The sequence below is a fragment of the Malurus melanocephalus genome, unplaced genomic scaffold (assembly GCF_030028575.1).
Source record: "Malurus melanocephalus ecotype Western Australia unplaced genomic scaffold, MMel_1.1 scaffold_166, whole genome shotgun sequence".
NCBI lineage: Eukaryota > Metazoa > Chordata > Aves > Passeriformes > Maluridae > Malurus > Malurus melanocephalus.
This window is the reverse complement of record NW_026623398.1, coordinates 1,432,984-1,451,675: the sequence shown is the minus strand read 5'-3', so window position 1 is coordinate 1,451,675 and position 18,692 is coordinate 1,432,984. Positions and strand designations below refer to the sequence as shown.

At 39.8% G+C, this 18,692-nt stretch overlaps 1 protein-coding gene across 7 annotated transcripts in view; it reads left to right on the top strand.

The window, feature by feature from the left end:
- The window catches only part of LOC130577098 (dystonin-like), a 292,211-nt gene that overhangs the window by 100,143 nt on the left and 173,376 nt on the right, over positions 1 to 18,692 (top strand). For all 7 annotated transcript variants that reach the window (XM_057372216.1, XM_057372215.1, XM_057372214.1 and 4 more), the window contains 3 exons: positions 4,722 to 4,811; positions 7,606 to 7,683; positions 9,994 to 10,086. In XM_057372216.1, the coding sequence (XP_057228199.1) occupies positions 4,722 to 4,811; positions 7,606 to 7,683; positions 9,994 to 10,086 (261 nt within the window). The remainder of the gene's footprint in view (positions 1 to 4,721; positions 4,812 to 7,605; positions 7,684 to 9,993; positions 10,087 to 18,692) is intronic.

Genomic DNA, 18,692 nt, shown 5'->3' with positions numbered 1-18,692 from the left:
CCTCCAGTACATGGGYGTTACTTGGAATTGTTCCTGCCTGATCTGATTATATTCTCTCTCCTGCCTATTTTGACTCCACTCCAGATTCTGCAGGACATTAATGTTTGTTTCTGCTGCTTCATACACTGTTTCAGTCAAGAATGTTCTCCCTACATTTTAGGTGCTGGTCTGAAAGACACTATACCCTGACAGGAAAGTCTGAGGGATCTACATGTGTGCTGGGTGTGCACCCACTGTATACACAGAAATGGCACAACCCTATTTTCCTGCCATATTTACTTTTAATAAAGACAAAGGGTGCGATTCTTTGTTTTAGCAGAATCATCATAGAATACTAGAATAGTTTGGRTTGGAAGGGATCTTTAAAAGTCACAGAATTGGCTGAATTGGAAGGGATCTACAAGGATCATCCAATCCATCTCCTAGTTCTGTACAGGACCATCCCCAAGGGTCACATCCTGTGCCTGAGAGCATTGTCCAAACTCTTCTTGAACTCTGTGCTGTGACCACTGCCCTGGGCGCCAGTGTCTGACCACTCTTTGGGTGAAGAGCTTTTTTCTAATCCCCAACCTAAACCTCCCTTGGCACAACTTCAGGCCATCTAGTCCAATCCCCCCTGCAATGAGCAGGGACATCTTCAACTTGATCGGTTTGCTTGGAGCCCCATCTAACCTGACCTTGAATGTTTCCAGGGATGGGACACCCACCTCTCTAGGGAAAATGTTCCAATGTTTTGCTGACATAATTGTAAAAATTTTCTTCCTTGTATCTGGTTTATATCTACCCTCTTTTAATTTAAAACCCTTCCACCTTGTTCTGTTGCAGCAGGCCCTACTAAGAAGTAGGTATGGCAGTATTAGAGAGTGATCTGTGCATCTCCTGTCCATCAAGATCAAGMTGGTTTTGCTTGCAGTAGCAGAAGTGACAGTCCTTCCCCTTCTACCATATAACCATAAGCAGCCATTAGTAAAACTGCAGCTTTTGTTCTAGTATCAAGACAGTTAATAGCAATAAAAATTGTAAGAAATACATTTTCTGTGGAAGATGGCTTTTTTTTTTGCTGTGACTGATGGCAAAACCACAGATCACTATGTGCAAGTTTTGTTTGCCAAGCATGGGCATCCAGGACTCCTTGAGATGTTTAAGGGTTTTCAGTAGAGGCTGCTGGAGAAGGGCCAGCAGGACCTCTACAAACTTTAGTCATTCTGGAGAAAAAGGGAGACCAAGTGGTGCAGCCCCTAAGCATAAMCCAGCCCTTCAGATGTGTGACCAGGCAGCTGAATCATGCTCTGATTTCTCTGTGAGGGAAATGAGAACCAGGCAGGCTGGAGGCAGTGGTGACACGTGCTGTGACGCCAGCCCGCAGAGGAGGCAGGCAAGACTGGCTGCCAGGGACTTTTACTGCAGAAGCAGAACGGTGTGGGGTGACTGAGTGGAAGCTTTTGGAGGCGGCAGTCATCTTCTTGGTCTTCATCTCTCAAGTGCCTAACATGCTGGGGTCTGGGGGCAAGATACAGTCTTTGTCACTGCTACAGCTTTAAAAGCTGTTTTTTTACTGGTGGTGGTGCAGAGATTCCCCAAGGCACTAGACTGCAAGGCATAAGCTTGCTGGGAAAGGATGATATGAAAATATCTGATGCTTATATCAAGGAGAATGGAGCTCTCCTTACCACAAACATCATAGTACACRTGCCAGAAGATGAAGATCAGAAGATGAATCACTTCTGAAACAGTGCTTTAYATTCACTCTGTGTCCTTTTCACTGGTGAAGCCATTTTGCTTTTCTTGTTTAAGTTTTGTCAGATGCACCTCAGCCACTCAGCATTTCCCACGTCTTCYTTAAAGAATCTCTTCTCATGCCCARATTATCAAATCTGCCACACTCAYATGGGTGTATTGCAAAAAGTTGCCTGAGGCAGCATGTAACCTACTTTGCACATGGACCTTGCAAAATGCAGGGCTGACAGTTCTGTGATTTCATTGAAAAGCCACAAGAACTGTTATGAAATGCCATGGCCTCAGCATATCCCACACATCTGTCCAGGGACCACTATCTGCATCCAGTATTTGTGTTAGTATGTATTTTAAAGGAGGTTGAATATGGCAGCAAAGAGCAATGATGCACTTGTATTTGTTTCTTCTAAGTTAAAGAATTCATTATAGGTGTTGAGAGACAAAAGTTGCCCAAGAGATACAGAGAGGTGATTTTTTAAGCTTTCCCTGAAGTGTCAGTGTAGGATCTCTTGAGGAGTGCAAGATGCTCCTTTTGGAAGAAGTGATCTACTGTGTTTTAAAGCACATCTGCTGCTCAAAGTATTGGAAGAAATTCCTTCTTAAGATGCCCTGTACCAGGACGACTGGCACAGTATGTCCTAAATAATTAATCCTCACAGTAATTGTCAGCCAGTGGCAGCACTAAGATAGATGCATAAGGTACACAGCTGGTTTTCCTGTTTTGACAGCTCTGTGCCAGCTTTTTCATATCCAGTGTGAGCTCATCTCTGAAGTGTCCCTGATTTCTAGAAAGATAAACTGGGGAAGATGGTTGTCTCTGTAATGCTTAGGAAACCTCAGAGCATGAGAAACAAACAGAAGGTCAACAGATGGGTGCTGTGAGAGACAGACCAGCAGGATAACAGAATTATGTTGCATCTAATGGAGGAAAAATAAARCAGGCAGAACAGAAACAGTGCCCTTTTCTCACCCTGCAGTTCAGATACCTGCACATTGGGCAAGGCCCCTGAGTTTGATTTTGAAAAGAGTGTGGGCATTTCCTTGGTGCTGCAMAGACAGTTCTTCACCTGTGCTAGTGCAGTGTCTTTGAGATGTACTGCCCATTCTTCAGTCCTTTACCTTATGTCCTCCCCTGCCTCTGGCCACCAGCCTGCACTGTGGATCTGTTGCAGCTGAGGATTCTGCTCTCCAGAGGGAAGTGGCATGTCCTGGGTGGTGGGGCAAGCAGCCCTCTCACAGGGCTTTTTCATACAGAAAACTTGCCTACTTTTAACAGAAAGAGTTTAGCACTCTATTTGATATAGTTCTTTGAATACTAAAATAACAAGTCACTATTATTTTGGGTTAAAAATTAAAGATCCTTGTACTTTTCAAGTGTTTATCATAGCCAAATCTTGTATCTGGGGGATCAATGATTTATATAGCTTTCCTTTTCTTTCACCAGAGATGTAGTAGGAGAACACCTGCTCCGTTTCTTTGTTCAGCTTAACAGTACTTCAGTATTATCAGAGAAATTTTTTCTTGGATTTTTTTTACATTAATTGCTTGCAGGATTTAAAAAAAGTAACTAAAATTAAAGTGATGCTATTTTGTGTATGTATGCATGTGAGGGTGTGAAGCTATGTATATGTATTAGAGTATTGAATTSTAACTTGGCTGTGTATGCAGAGTCTGTATAAACATTTTGGAAAATATGTGCTGTAATTCCTCATGGAACAGTCTTCTACATGRCTTGTTCTGGCTGTCTTCAACACAGGCATAAATATGTTCTGGTACTACTCTCAGTTAAGATGATGGTCTTTTTTAAAACAGATTGCAGGGTAATTTTGTGTTTTAAAATCGGAATAAGAAACTTGAACTAAAAAGCATTTGTGAAGCTAATCTTAGGTGTGGAGACAGTTATTTCCCCAGAAATTGCTCCAAAAGTGTGGCAAACTGAGTTGTTGTATAATGTTGAAGATCTGGGTTGATTCTTGCTGCCTCATCGTACTCATGTYTACAGTCAGAGTGTGTCCCATGAATTTTGTATTGGAACTACAACTCATCTCTAGCAGAGGCAAGGAAGAAGAAAATTTCTGATATTATATTTTATCCTCTCTAAGCTTAGAAAGTTTCTGATTTGATGGTTCAGTGCGAACACCAGGGAGCCGACATTAAATTATAGCTGGAAAGCCCTCAACCTCTGTCCAGCAAGTCAAAAATCTCTGATTATGAAAAGTTATGTCCTTTGTGTCACATTCAAAGAACAGCTGGCTGAAATTTTTTAAGACTTTTCRGAGAAAGTATTTAAGGTAATGGTAAGAATCGAGAAGTTGGCCTGTGGACAGATACCTCCCAGCTTTGTTGTCCTGTCAGATGAGGCTTCCAGCTGACTCTCTTGTCATTTCACCCACTCACTAGATCAACTTAAYGTCACAGTTCTTTCATGAGGTGTGTAAGGTGGATGTGTGAGCTCTTGGAAAAACCCACTAAGTGCTGGGAAACCTGAGGTGAACAATGTGTGTTGTTAACTGWTGGATGGAATGCTTTGATTAGAAAGTGTGTTACTTTTGGCCTGGCTGCAGTGAACATGCATGCTGCTGGTAATAGATATCTGTTGTGTATTTTTGTACAGTTCATTGAATCTAGCTACTGTTTTTGTAGTGGTCATTATTTAGGTCCAAGTAGGAGTATCTGATAYAATTTAAATTGCCAGATACTGATTTTTTGATTGCTGCATACAKTCATTACCTGTAACTTAATACTGTTTTTCTTTTCCTTTTCATTGAAGTGATAAAAAGTGTGATGACATGTGCAAGTGCAGACACAGATGTGAATTTTGTCTGTTACAATTAATTTGCATTTGCAAACTTGTCATGAAAGTGAAGACATTCAAAAAGCAATGCTGAGGTGTAGCTGAGGTTTATCTGTGTTTTAAAAGATATGTTTTAATATGAGCATGAATTCTCAGGGGATCTTGTATTTAATTTTTGCATTTCTGTGTGCAGGTTCGAAAGCATGTGAATGACCTATATGAAGACCTAAGAGATGGACATAACTTAATCTCGCTTTTAGAAGTCCTTTCTGGAGACACCTTGGTAAGCTTTTAGATCATAATGCAGTGGTTCTGGATTGTTAACTGTGCATTTTCTCTGTTTAACTCCTTGTGTATTGATTGCTGTAGATTTCTTTGATATTTTCYGTACTCTGTGACCTGATACTAAAGACACAAGTTGTGTTTCTATTGGTAAAATACGCTGGTGTGAATTCTTTGGGGGAGTGCAATCTATTCKCTTCATTTCTTGCGGTCAGTGAGACTTCCTTTCTTAATAGGGTAATGCACTATTTCTTCTGTTCTTTCCTTTTCTTTCTGATTTTTGTTTTAACAAGTATTGGATGCTTAATATCTTTTTGCATTAAAGGGAGTAACTTACAAATAACAAGGATAAAATGTCCCTGAAATTGTCTAACACACTCCTCAGGTGTCATTTCCTTTCTTTGTGAGCATTACTTCCCTTGCTTGGTATTTGTTCTCTTCATTATGTTCTTCTTTTCATGCTCTTCTTTTCATTTGTGGTCTGTCTTGTGTTTTTGCTGTCCTGTCTCCTGTCTGTTATATTCATTAGCCAAGAGAGCGAGATTTTTTGAAGACCTTACGGTTGGTGAGTTCAACAGAAGCATGCGCAAATGAACAGCATGAGGATGTGGAGGATGAGGATAAGGGGGTAGGTGCCGACCCCCATAACTGTACTAATGTAGTGTTTGAAGTGTGGTGTTTGCTAATGTCCATTCTTAGTTTGGTGTGCTGCAGTGGTGGGCTGTAGACAGGGCAAAAGAACTTTTGTTGGTAAACCAGGATATGTGCGTTAATGGTGGAGGTATGGTAAAGACAAATTTTTACCTTGTTGTGAACAGCTAAAACGCAAATGTTCAAGATTTCTGTTTGTTTTCTTTCTATAAACTGTACCATGGTGCAAATGTAAACTGGACAACACCATCAAGATGCTATAAAATATTTTTTTTTAATAATAGATGGGGAAACACCATAATTCTATTAAACTCAGACTTTTTTTTTTTAACTTGCAAACAGTATTGCCCATATACAAGTAATTTAGAGAGAGACTTGAAGGCTCTTCTTAGTGAGATCAGTGGCAAAAAATTGATTTGTCTGAATTAGAAGCACCAGTCTACTGCACCCATGGTGTGTGTGCCATARTATTGGATAATATCTTGCAATAAGGTAATTCAGATGCACAGATCTGTTTGCTGGGATTTGCCACACATGGTAGTGATTTTTATCAAAGCAGATTGAYTAGAAGTTTGGCAACAGCTTTGTGTTGTGGCTACTAAAAATACAGATAGTTTGTGGAGTTCATCTTTCTTGCAACAAATGCAGAATTATTGATTCACYATATTTTGCCCATCCAGGAGGGAAATATCTACCTAAAGTGTGAAACGTTGGGTGCTTGTTAGTCTGAGTGAGCTGTTTCATGCTTTTTTAGACCTTGCATTTTGGCATTTGCTAAAGCAACTTGCTGTCATAGGGTCTGAGAGCCACCCTGGCTCCCGTGTGTTGTGCTGCAGTTGTGRTTTCACTGGAATTTGTGTGCTTTTTTTTCTGGAGTGTAGCATAACTCAAAATGCTGCATTTTTTCATTAATAAATATTTCCCCTCTGAGATGCTAACTATATATTTTGGGATTTACTATGCCTTCCTTATTGGGGAAAACCAGGTTCCAGGTCTGCAGTCCTTCATYCCATTCGTGGAAGCTGCTTGATAGCAAGGGCTGTAATGCTTGATCCTGAGCTATTGGTGTGAAAAACAAGAGGCTAAATGCAAGATTCTATAATGGAAATTACAATTATTTTTGTTTCAGTTTATGCTTCTTATTAAACTTCATTTTCCTATGTTTCTTTTTGGCAAGCATCTGATATTCCATAGGGGAAAAAAGGCAGTTGAGGAAGGCGTGGGCTTATCTGTGTGTTTCACAGTGATTGTCTGAGGAAATGCTCATATTCATGGCTGATCCCTAGCAATTATAGTCCACCTCAGTTTATTGCTATGAAAGTTTGTGAAAAATCTGAAATAAGGAAGAATAGAAGGACTTGGATATGATGTTGCTGATATAAATTTAACTGCTTTCCCATGCTGATCTGTGACAGCTAAGTATGCGTTTTCTGTGTGATTTTTCTTCTTGGTGATTTTACACTAACTGCATGCAATTTTGCCATGTTTCCATTAACACACCGCTCATTTTATTTTACAGTTTCTTCTTGATAGTTTTGACTTTGCTTTGAGGGGAGTGACCTGTTAGTTTTTTTTCATGTTCTAAAATGTTCTACCGAAGCCAAGAGTTTAAACTTAACTCTAGGACTGTTTATGTTGTATCATTCTGTTTGGAGGAAGATACTACCTTTATTAGATGCTTTAAATAAATATGTACAGATATAATGATTATGCAGTCATACCATTAAGCCATGAAGTTCCATACAGAGGTAAGCTTTCCCATCATGGAGTTTTTAAGAACAGTGTAAAGGTCCATGACATTACTTCTGTTTTTTTTTGCTTAATACACTGTAAATATTTTATTATAATGTATTGCAGTTTAATTTCTATAGGTAGTAGCCCCCTTGGCTTTAATAGCACTTTACAGGGAACAGCCTGCATGGATCAAAGTTGCAGTTGGGGACCACTGATCTTTCTTGCCATCCACTRTACTAAAAAATAACTACAGTTAAAATAAATAGTTAAAGCACACTTTTCCACYRAAGGTATTCATGACTTCATTAAAGYTGTAGTGCTTAAAATGTTCTCCATGGTATCTTTTGAATCAGACTGTTTGTTCTTTTGGCTGATGAGAAAATCTCACCACTACTGTTTTGCAATTGTAGCCCCGAGAAAAAGGTCGGATGCGTTTTCACCGACTCCAGAACGTCCAAATTGCACTTGACTATTTGAAAAAGCGCCAGGTATGATGAAAATAATAAAAAAAAATTAATGAAAATTTTGTCACCTGTAGCTAATAAATAAAACATTGTTCTGCTTTGTCTTCTGTGCATTTTGAGTAGCAGCTGCTTGTGTAGGCTTGGCTTTATGTCGTGCTTGAGATGATTAAGAGAGATGTGGGAAAGGTAGTTTTACCCTTCCCTGAGTGGTAACAACACATTTCATGTGATACATGCCATTAAAGGGGTGAAAATTATGGGTGAGATCCTTAGGGGTTGCTTGTAGTAAATTTAACTATCTTTCGTGCTGCCCAGACACAGGCTGGTATGCAGTGTTGTTCACAATCTAATTTTTAGTGAAAAATGCAGACTCAAAGAAATTGAAATGTTGTATGGGAGTTCCTTGTTTTGATTGTATTTGTTTTGGGAAAACTTTGATCCGGATGAAAGCAAAACTGRTCCCTTAGAAAGGCATCAGAACCACCTGGGCACTGTGGAAGATTCAGGCTTAATTCACTTGTATCTCCTTTTAGCCAGACACTTGAAATCCACACTGTTGYGTGGTTTTCTGCTACCGTGAATTTCTTTCCGCTTTTCAATATATCTTAAATACTTTCAGAATCYTTGCTTTTTCTGTTTATAAAGTGCCAATGAAAAAAAATTCAAGAACATGGAAGGAAGACCTGTCCCTCCCTATCCATAACATCCCAATGAATTGACACTGAAAATCTGCTGACTGGCTGATTTAAAAAAAAAAAAAATATTTTTACTACTTCAAAGGTTGGAAAGAATATGAGGTAGCAAACCATAAACATATACTTGATTTTGTAATGAAACTGGGTGTCCTTTTGCATTTTGAGAGAAATTTCAAACTTGCCTTTTGAGTCACTGAATGGTGTGTGTGCGCTGAGAACTCAATCCTCCTTTGCTGAGTTCAAAGCAAACTTTTCCTGTTAACCTAAGTGAGCCACTGAACAAGTACACTACAAAATAAATGAATGGCTACTTGACAGTCACAATGGCGTTTTTATGCAGCAGGACCTCAGGACTTGTGCTGCACCATGCCTTTTTTATGCATGCCAGACCATTGTATTAAAATGAAGAAGATGTAGGACTGGGTCATCCTCATATTTATGAACATGCATGTGCTGCCGTCGATTGTGATCTGAGGATATTTGTGCTCTCTTTAGCCTTGTGAAGATGGCTGTATTCCAGTGTACAGAAGCTTGTTGGTCTCTAGTCTGGGCAAATTGTCAGCRGGACTTGCAGTTGATTAAAGTTTCAGCCCTCTGGTGGTCTTTTCTAAACTGTATTTGGGAGGTAACTTGCTCAGATTGGCTGTTCAACCTCCAAATRCAGTGCTTTACTCTGATTGTAGGGCAGAGTCATGCTATATTTTTATAATTTTGAAGCCTGACTTGAGAAATGAACAATGAACTGTGGAATACACATGCTTTCTTGCAGAGTGTAGTTTGGCTTTTTTTCCCCCTCCAAATAGTTAAGATTATGTCTGCAGATCAAGAGAAGGACATGCCTTTGCTTGTTCAGTCGATAACAGGGTATATGTTGAAAAGCATGTGCATGTAACTTTACTAATGTAAGCACAAAATGTCTTTTAGCTGAGCCATCCGTGACTGCTAGGCTATATGGATGTATAATACATATGGAGAAATTAAATGTATTTATAAAATTAGACAAAAACTCGGAATTATTGAACTCACTCTGGGTGTGAATTTATGGGAGCATAAGGACAGCAGCTCTTGTTTTAATCCTATTAAGCACTTGTTTATAGCACTATGAATGAGTGCAGCATCAGACAGGATCATAATTGTTGTCTTTATTAGGCCATTGTGATACTAAATTCCAGGTTTTATCAAGCCAGACGTGTGTTTGAGCAGGCCAGTTGTGCTGCTGAAATCTTGCTCAAGTACAGGAAAGCGTGGGGCAGAACGGCAGCGATAACATCCCAGTGTCAGCGCTGCCCTGGGGCTGAGACACCGCTACAGATCATTGTGTTCATCCTTCCCTGCCCTGCTCTGCCATTCCCTTTTGACAAGAGCCCAGGCAAAGGGTATTTGGCATGGGGAGCAGATCTGCCAGCCTGGGACAGCTGAGGAATGTCCTCATCCCGGTGTGAGTGGGAGAGGGCAATTCCGGGCAGGCTGCTTGCAGGCAGAATGCAATTCCTTTCTGCTTTTGAGAATTGAAAAACCCCAGCAGAGTAGGCTCAGGAAGAGAGTAGTACATGCTTTACAGTCACACCTGTGTAATGCAGGATGTATTTTTGGCATTTTTATTTCAATTTTGCCTTGTGTTTTCTTTCTATGATGGCAGGTGAAACTGGTTAACATCAGAAATGATGATATAACAGATGGGAATCCCAAATTGACCTTGGGRTTGATATGGACCATAATTTTGCACTTTCAGGTAAGCCTAGTTTTGCTTAACAGTATGTTTTTGGTCAGATTCTTGCACAGTTGTGAGGRATGTCAACTTAGGACTCCATAGATTTGTCTACTCTCTCATGTGTATCTGAAGSTTTTGCTTATGTGTCTTATTTCACGATGTAAACTGAACCTTAATATTTTGTCTGCTAATTTCCTGTCTGTGGAGTGAGAGAAAAATAGCTTCAGTTTTGAACATGATTAAAACCAGTAATTGATGTATTCCTTCTAGCATTTGGATATATCCTTGTTTTATTCTACAGATTTCTTTTGATGAGCGTTTAAATGCACTAAAAAGTTTTAMATATTTTTCTCATTCAGGATCTGCTGCTGTGGGTATTTTAGCAAGCCCTGCTCTCAGCCTGCCATGTCAGCATTTGTTTGTGGCCGCAGCGATGGCAGCGTGGGTCACACTAGGTGGCACTCTGGTTGTTGTACACTGGTGGGATTGTGTACAGTATAATGCAGCCTTACAGTGCRTGGTGTCAAATTGCTCCTCAAAAGGAGGCTTGCATAATGGCCCTGGCTGTAGATGATGTAATTCAGATGACAGATAATTCCCATTTAGTGACTGTGGCATTGTTGGCGATAAACTCCCTGCTGTGCAGGCATTTTAAACGGTCAGAAATTTGCAAGATCACACAGAAAAGGCATGGYTCACTTAGGAGAATTCTGCACTGGATTTATGACTGAAAAAAAATTCTTAAAAAAGGCCAGAAAGGCTGCTAGGATCTGATGTGCCCTTCTGCAAATCTTAATGAGGAGCAAAGACATGAACAGGGCCAGTGGGACCCTGATATGAGCTGGGTGCACAGCTTAGCCTGGACCAGCATGTAGAATRAAGGAGAAACCATGAGCAAGGACCTGGAGTTCCCTCAGCTTCCCTTGTCATGCCAATCTTTGCTTCCACAGGGTTATATAGAGAAAAAAAGGCTGGGTTTACATATATTTAAATATATTTAGGCTGTGATTGAATGTTGCTCTATTGTAGGAAATAAAGATTATTAACARCTTACTAATAGAAGCTGTTAGTGGAAGTTAAACTTTTACTTGATATGTGTCTTATGTTTCTGAATCTGATTGTTAGGCTTTTGCAGAATTAAATTGTTTTTTCTCATTAACTGAAGCAAAGGACATCTGGCACAATTTTGGGTGCTTATAAAAAGTAATGGAAGTCAGTGCTGACAGTTACAGTTGTAAAAAATTGATGAAAATAAAAACTAATTTATATAAATTACGTTCTCTAGGTGAACTGGCGTGACAAGGATTTTCCCCCCGTAAGGTAGTCAGCTCCATAGAAAGTATGTTGAAGGATTTAAATTGTAGCCCAAACACACTTCACTATGTCCTAACCGAACCCAAATAACTACCAACTTAATGTCTGCAAGTACAATTCAGATTTTGTAAATCTGTCAGATTAGGCGATTTCAGCTGGAGGGGGACTGCAGTGCTCATCCAGTGTAGCTGCCTGACCAGTTCAGGGCTCATCCAGTGTGACTGCTTGGCCTTTCAACATGCTTGAAAGTTCAAGCATGTTGCTTAGGGCATTCTCCAAATGCCTCTTWARCACTGACAGGCTGGGGGCWTYGACCACCTGTCTGGGAAGCCTGTTCCAGTGTCTGATGACCCTCTAGGTAAAGAAATGCCTCCTGATATCCAGTCCAAACCTCCCTGGCAGAGTTTTGAAGTATTCCCATGTGTCCTGTGACTGCATACCAAGGAGAAGAGAATCAGAGAATGGTTTGGGTTGGAAGGAGACCTTGAGAATTATCTCATTCCAACCCCCATGCTGGGGGCAGGGACACTTTCAACCAGACCAGATAGCACAGAACCCCATCCAGCCTGACCTTGAACACTCCCAGGAATGGSACATCCCTGTGATCTGTCCCATAATTTTCCCAGGCRCAGAGGTGAGGCTGACAGGTCGATAGTTCCTAGTGTTGTTTTTTATTCCATTTTTAAAGATGGAAAAAAAAGACAACTCTTTTAAATAAAAAGCTCTTTTAAAGAGCTAAACATGTCCCTCTCCAGTTCCCTGCAGAGGTCACTCTTCAGCCTCCCTTTCTCCAAACTAGACAAACCCAAAATCCTCAGGTACGTCTTTTAGGGCCTGCCTTTCATCCCTGCCACCARCTTTGTTGTGCCCTCTTCTGGACATATTCGAGGACTTTCATACCCTTAAASTGGGGAGACCAAAACTGCACATAATTCTCTGGTGAGGCTTCACCAATGCTGAGGATAATTACAGGATAATCGCCTCTCCTGACCCACTGGTTTGTGTTGTGTTTGATGCCCCCCAGTGTGGGTTTTGCCATCTTGGTGACCATTTTTATTTCAACATGRTATCTTAAAAAACTGGTAAAAAAATAGGAATGACTACTGGTGCTTGACTAAATAGTAAGCCTCATTAATAAATATGAATAAYTGAAGAACAGAATTTTTGAAAAAAATTATTCTGTCTTTTTACTATTACTGGCTGATTACCTACACYGAATGCAGAAGGGATTTGCAAAGTGGCATAAGAGACATACTCTAGTCTGTGCTTGCCTGACATTTATGCTATGCCTCTTTTTTTGAAGAAGATGGCAATTTGGTGTCATTGACACCCGTATATGATCACTTTGGGATCAGAATGTGAAGTTCAGAAGAATGTACATACTTAGACTTCAGGTGGTTTTTTGTCTTCACTTAGATTTAAAACGAGGGAAAAATGTGARCAGGAAAGTGTACCAGGGGAGTCTTCACCTAGGAATAAAGCTTTGTGATAATAACCATGTTTATGCATAGGGTAATCCTATAGTTATCGGGAAAGTTGTGATTAGATTCAGTTTGGAGTTAAGACACTTAAATCCAGGTGCTTATGGGAAGCTCTGTTCTTATGCAATTGTCTAAATTGTCCCTTTAATCTGATAATCAGAGGGCTGGAGGTTTAGTCTATACTCTCAGTGTAGCCTAGACAGTGAGTCAGCTATGAGAGGCTCGCTCCATTCAGCTGAACATAAACATCTGTGCTGATGGAGATTTATGAGACTCCCATGTGAGTATGGGAAGCATGACGTGGGGCTTATGGGAAACACACTCTCATCTGGGAAGAGACAGATCAGGCAGGATAAACTGCTGCTTAAGCAGTGGTAAACATGTTTAGTAAGGGATTTGAGGCCTGGAGGGCTAGGCAATGCAGAGGGTGAGGCTGATGGAGCGATTTGGATCACTTCAAGGACATGCCTGGAGCACCCATGGAGCTATTCACTTGTCCAGCATAGCTGCTGTGTGTGTACTTAGATGACACTTCATATCCAGAAGTGGGAGGCTAATTGCTGATCTTGTAACTTCAGGAAGTTTGAAGTGTCTCAAATGTTCTAGAGAGTGGACTTCCTTACATTTCTGCTTCAGGGTGTGAAACAGTGCTGTTGATTGCACTAACTAGATCCCCAGGGCTTTTGATTCAATCTCCTGAAGACTGGTGGCATTTGAGTAATATCTGAGGTGTGCTAGAGTGTACAGGACACGTGTGTGGAACTCTCTGATGAGACACCAACCTGTGAGAGACTCATGATCTTCTAGACCAGCAGCTGGAGCTGCTTGGGATACTGCAGGATATCTCAAAGAGCTCCAGAAGCCCATGTTGAAAAACTAAATSCTGCCTCCACTGCATAAAGTGGTGTCTTTAAAACCTAGCCAGTGTGTAAACGTGAGCATCTAGACACCTAAGTTAGAGTATTTTAACCTGAATTACCCCTTAATTTTCACAGCATTTGGAGAAATAGTTAATTTCCCAGGGAGCATAAGAAGCTGTTTCCTGTGTGATGTTACTGGCTCTGCTACACATCAATTAAGTGTGTTCTAGTAACACTGCAATCTGGGAAGTAGTCAAGATGCCAGAGATTTTTTTTGGCTGTTTGTGGCTTACTGTTTCTCTGAGTCATGGTCCTTATCTGGAGGATTTTTTTTCCCTCTTATTATTGGAATGAATTTAGGAATGATTTAGGGGAAAAACATAATAAAAAATTGAAAGATAATATACATTTGAGGATTATATTTTCTTTTGCATCTGAATTATRTCTAGAGATGGTTATGGCTTTGTGAATTGGTACCATAACTGGATAAATATAAACGTTATTCTGAGTTACAGCTCTGACTTCTGCAGCTACACAAGTCCAGAAATTGTCCATTCTTTGCGTCCCAAGTAATTACATAAGAGATACTGAAAAGATGGAATCAGAAATCTGGTGGATTATTGAGTTGAGTATTAAAAAGTAATTTGTTCTGTGGGTATTGAAAAACCCCAAGGCATGTATGTTACTAGGATTTATGCAAGCTTTCAATGTACGCATTTCACATGCTTTTAATAGTAGGTGGCTTAGTTTAAATTCAGTTTCATAATGTAATAACTGTTAAAAGTTATTTTCCTGGCACCTGTAGAACATGCTAAATCAGATTATAGTATTTTGTATAATCATAGGCTGTATGTATAAATATCCAAATTAATACTTTAATGGACTCCTTCAACWCCCGATACATTTTCACTGACGACATTGGAGATGAGCAACTATAACTGAAAGCAGTATTTGTCCTCATAAAGTCATCACAATTTTAGTAAGATTTAAACTCTATGAAAACTGGYGATCATTTCTTTTCAAACCACTGCAAGCATTCTCTAACAAATGTTAAATACTTAAAATCACTTGCAGTTGGTTGAAAAAAGCATGCTAAAGCAAAGCAAAACTTTGAACTTCTATCTAGCTAGAATTAGGCCTTTTTGAGCTCAGACCTTAACAATTTCCTGAGGGTTCTAAGTCATGACTCAATAGACTTTTCCTRTTTCAGTTTCATCATCATTTTGCAGCTCAGGAACTGCCATTAAACACTTTTCCTTCCTCTGTCCCTTATTCTTTGCTGCCTGACCTCTGCAGGATGCTGCTTTCCAAGGTCCTGGTCTGTGATGATTTTGTGCAGATGTTACAGTACTATCCTGCTCTCTCCAGCCAGATGGGTACTTTCTCTCAGGCCTCCTTGGGCATGTCTAACTTCTTTACATTTCACTTTCCAGACAGCAAATACATTTTTTTTGCTGCTGATTTCCCAGAAAAATTTGAGAAAAAAATTTTTGATTAGTCTGCACCAAAGCAGTCTGCAGGCTGTTGATTTGGTCCAGCATCAGCAGTTAAACTTTTACCAGTGTTGGTGAAAAGGTGAGACGGGTGGGTTTGGAAGGCTGTGGCCTTCACACAGGGTGGCCAGAGGAGGCAGCTCAGCTGTGGTGGCCCATGTCAGTAAATAGGTGCAGAAGACATAGGGCTGTCCCATGGTAGGGTCACCTGCTTTCCTGAGGTGGCCATGTGTAATMAGGAGAGCCAGGTCTGGCCTCTATTCACTGTTCTCCTGGCAGCCCAAGGTTTGAAGTTTACTCTGCCTCTGCTTTAAAATAACCAGAACAATTCAAGGTCTGATCTTCTCAAAGATTTAAAATCAGAGTTATGTGGCCAGTTGTCCTKTGTGTGACTCTATGTGATTGTAGGATAAAGTGTATTCCACATGGGAACTGCATGGTCCCCATTATCCAGTGCAGCAGCATTGCCTGTCCTTCAGCATTTGTTAGGGTGTACTCTTGTGATATCTCATTTCTTAGCTAGATGTTTCTTCTGGAAATCTTCAGTGATTAATAAAAAAAGGTAAAACTCCTAAGTCTTAGGTAAGAAAAGGAGTGTGGAATCCTTGAAATTTCCGGGACTCATCTGAATCACAGCAAGGGTGAGAGGAGCATGAAGTCTCTGTCATTAATGCCATAAAACCACCATTAAGGAGTAAATACCTCTTTTTGTAAGCCATCTGACTGGATATAAAACCTTTCCTCTTGGTGATGGTGACTTGGTAGTTGAACATCTCTTTCAGAGTTTGAAGAGTGGTTGCCAGTACAGCTCAAACAGCTCCAAGGCTTTTGTTTGTGCTGGCAAGCCTTTATTTTTATCCTCTTTCTCTATCTCATGCTACTTTAATTTTCACTTTCTCTTTGGCTTATGTTTATCTGTTATTCTGCTTGTGACCTTAGGGCTGCACAACAAAATGCTTGCTGGTTATCTRGTATGCTGTTTTAGTGCCGTGAAATGACATGTCCCATTTGTGCTGAACGCTCCATTAACTCTGCGATGTTGAATAAACACACCAGAAAGAGGGGAAAGGGATCCTAGATCCAGGAGTACCTGAAATGTGTTCCTGGTAGGGTTTTGATAAAAGATACCTGGCACAGTTTGATTTGCAAAGTGGAATAGCTTCTCCTGTTCAATAGTGCTAATTATATGAGACCGATGATAAAGTATAAATTAGCATTGTACACAGGGTGAATGGTATCCTCATTTTGCAGACCAGCAAACACACAGATATTCAACAGCATTGCCACTATAATGTGTTGTGCACCTGACCCGTGTTAAGAACAGAATGCATTTCCCATTCACACACATGCTTGACAAATTACAGAAATCTGTGGTTACACGCAAACCCATATAAATCTACATGAGCTGTTTCAGTGTTAATCTTTTGTTTTCCATGTCTTAATCTTAACCTCTTGTTTGTGATTAAGCAGCCTCTAAGACAGGTCAAATTGCAGACAAGTGTTGGTCTAATCTTTTATTCATGTTACACTTAGGGGGTTTAGTGCCAGAAAAAGTCTGTTGTTAAATCTCCCCTTAAAACTTTGCAGCACTGGTGGGTATCAACTTGTACCTTTTACATGTTTTGCTTAAAAAAAATACCAACAAAAAAACCCCACCAAAAACCCATATCAGGATAAAGAAACACAGCAATTCCTGATAATATTTTAACAACTTTTATCACCTGGATCTCTGTTTTAAAACAGTGCTGAGTTTCAATTCAGATCTAGTCAGATTAGTCAGATGTCCAAGACAAAGCCCTCGGTGTGGTCATCACTGTGGGTCTCATAGGCTTCAGTGGTGGTCTCCTTTGAGGCCTTAGAACATCATCTGTCTCTGCTCTAGCTGACAGGTTTTAGAAGAAATTTTAGTTTCCCTCTTCTGAATCTCCAGTGTAATCCTGTTCACTCTCTTTCATTGCCGAGACCAAAGTTATGACTTCACAGAATTTCAGTTAGCTGAAAATGGTCATTTTGTCTTTAGTTACTAGCACTTTCATTTATCATCTTTGCTTATTTTGCTTAGGGATTTTATATTAAAAAACTCAGCATCTGATATAAACGGAATTAATCAATTCTGTTGTCCTTGATCTTCTCTTTGATTCAAGAGCATAAGTGACTTAGTTAAAGTGACTATAAAATTACTGTTTAGTTCTTGGAGAAAAAAAAAGGAACACCAGAAATAATTATTAATGGAGTGCTGATAGCCTTCTCAGGAACAGCTGGTAAGTATTGTTAAAGTGGTTATTAAGTCTCAAAAAATACATGTTTCCTACCTATTCCTAGGAAGATAGAAAGACAAAAAAGCTATGAATCATCTGTAGAGGTATATTTGGAATTGGAACTCTGTCAGGCTTAGTGCTGTGACCACTGCCCTGGGGATCCTGTTGCAGTTCCCGACCACCCTCTGTGTGAAAAACCTTTTCTTAAACCCAAACCTCCCCTGACTCAGCTTCAGGCCATTCCCTGGTGTCCTGTCCCTGTCACCAGGAGAGAGAGATCAGTGACTGCCCCTCCTCTTCCCCTCACAAGGATGTTGTCCCTGCACTGAGGTCTCTGCTCAGTCTCCTCCAGGCTGAACAGACCAAGTGAYCTCAGCTGCTCCTCACACGGATTCCCCTCCCAATCCTTTGCCATCCTTGTGGCCCTCTTTTAGGACTARCTGCAGTTATACGAGGTGCAATTGAGTAAATTGACCTGGAATATGCAGAAGTAGGACCAGATTGTTTGGATCATTGATCTTGTAACCAGTGTTTTAGAACTGATTCCTGTTTTTTGCCTGTCTCATTTTTTTAAAAAAATATACTTCAGAGAAGATTTTTTTATTTCTTGAAAACTTAAATTAGTCTTAAGAAAAATAATCAAAATTTAAGGTAKGAATGAAAGAGTATGTGTAAGATGAGGGACTCTAAAAATTACATTGCATTACAAAATGTAATTGTCAGCTGTAAAATAACGTGTTTGTTCTGATTGATCTTGTATTAGATAAGATTTAACATTTTTTGTGACAGTCAGTGTGCCACTGAATCTACAGAAGTTTGCACATAACAGAGAGTAATTTGGGGATATTTTCTGATTGAAAGAAGGTAATACTGACTGTCAAACAGATGTAAATAGTTTAAAGGAAAYACRTATRAAATCACACYCCAATGAAGAYMRGTAAAATAGTCTAAYACAATTACTGTTTAGAAACCTTGAYAACCACATGTATTCATTTAAACRTGCACTTGCATTGARAATKTAAATTTGCAGTATTTTGAAGGAAATTCTTAATCCCTGTGAAATTTGCAGAGGAAGATCAAACATTAGCAGTGTACTTGTGGCAGGTTACTTTAATATATTTTGAATTAGACAGCATGAAGAGTTGTAGCTGTTCATTTAAGCGCTGGACACTTTAACATTTTACATAATTTCTGCTTAATCAAGATAATATTTTTGATATA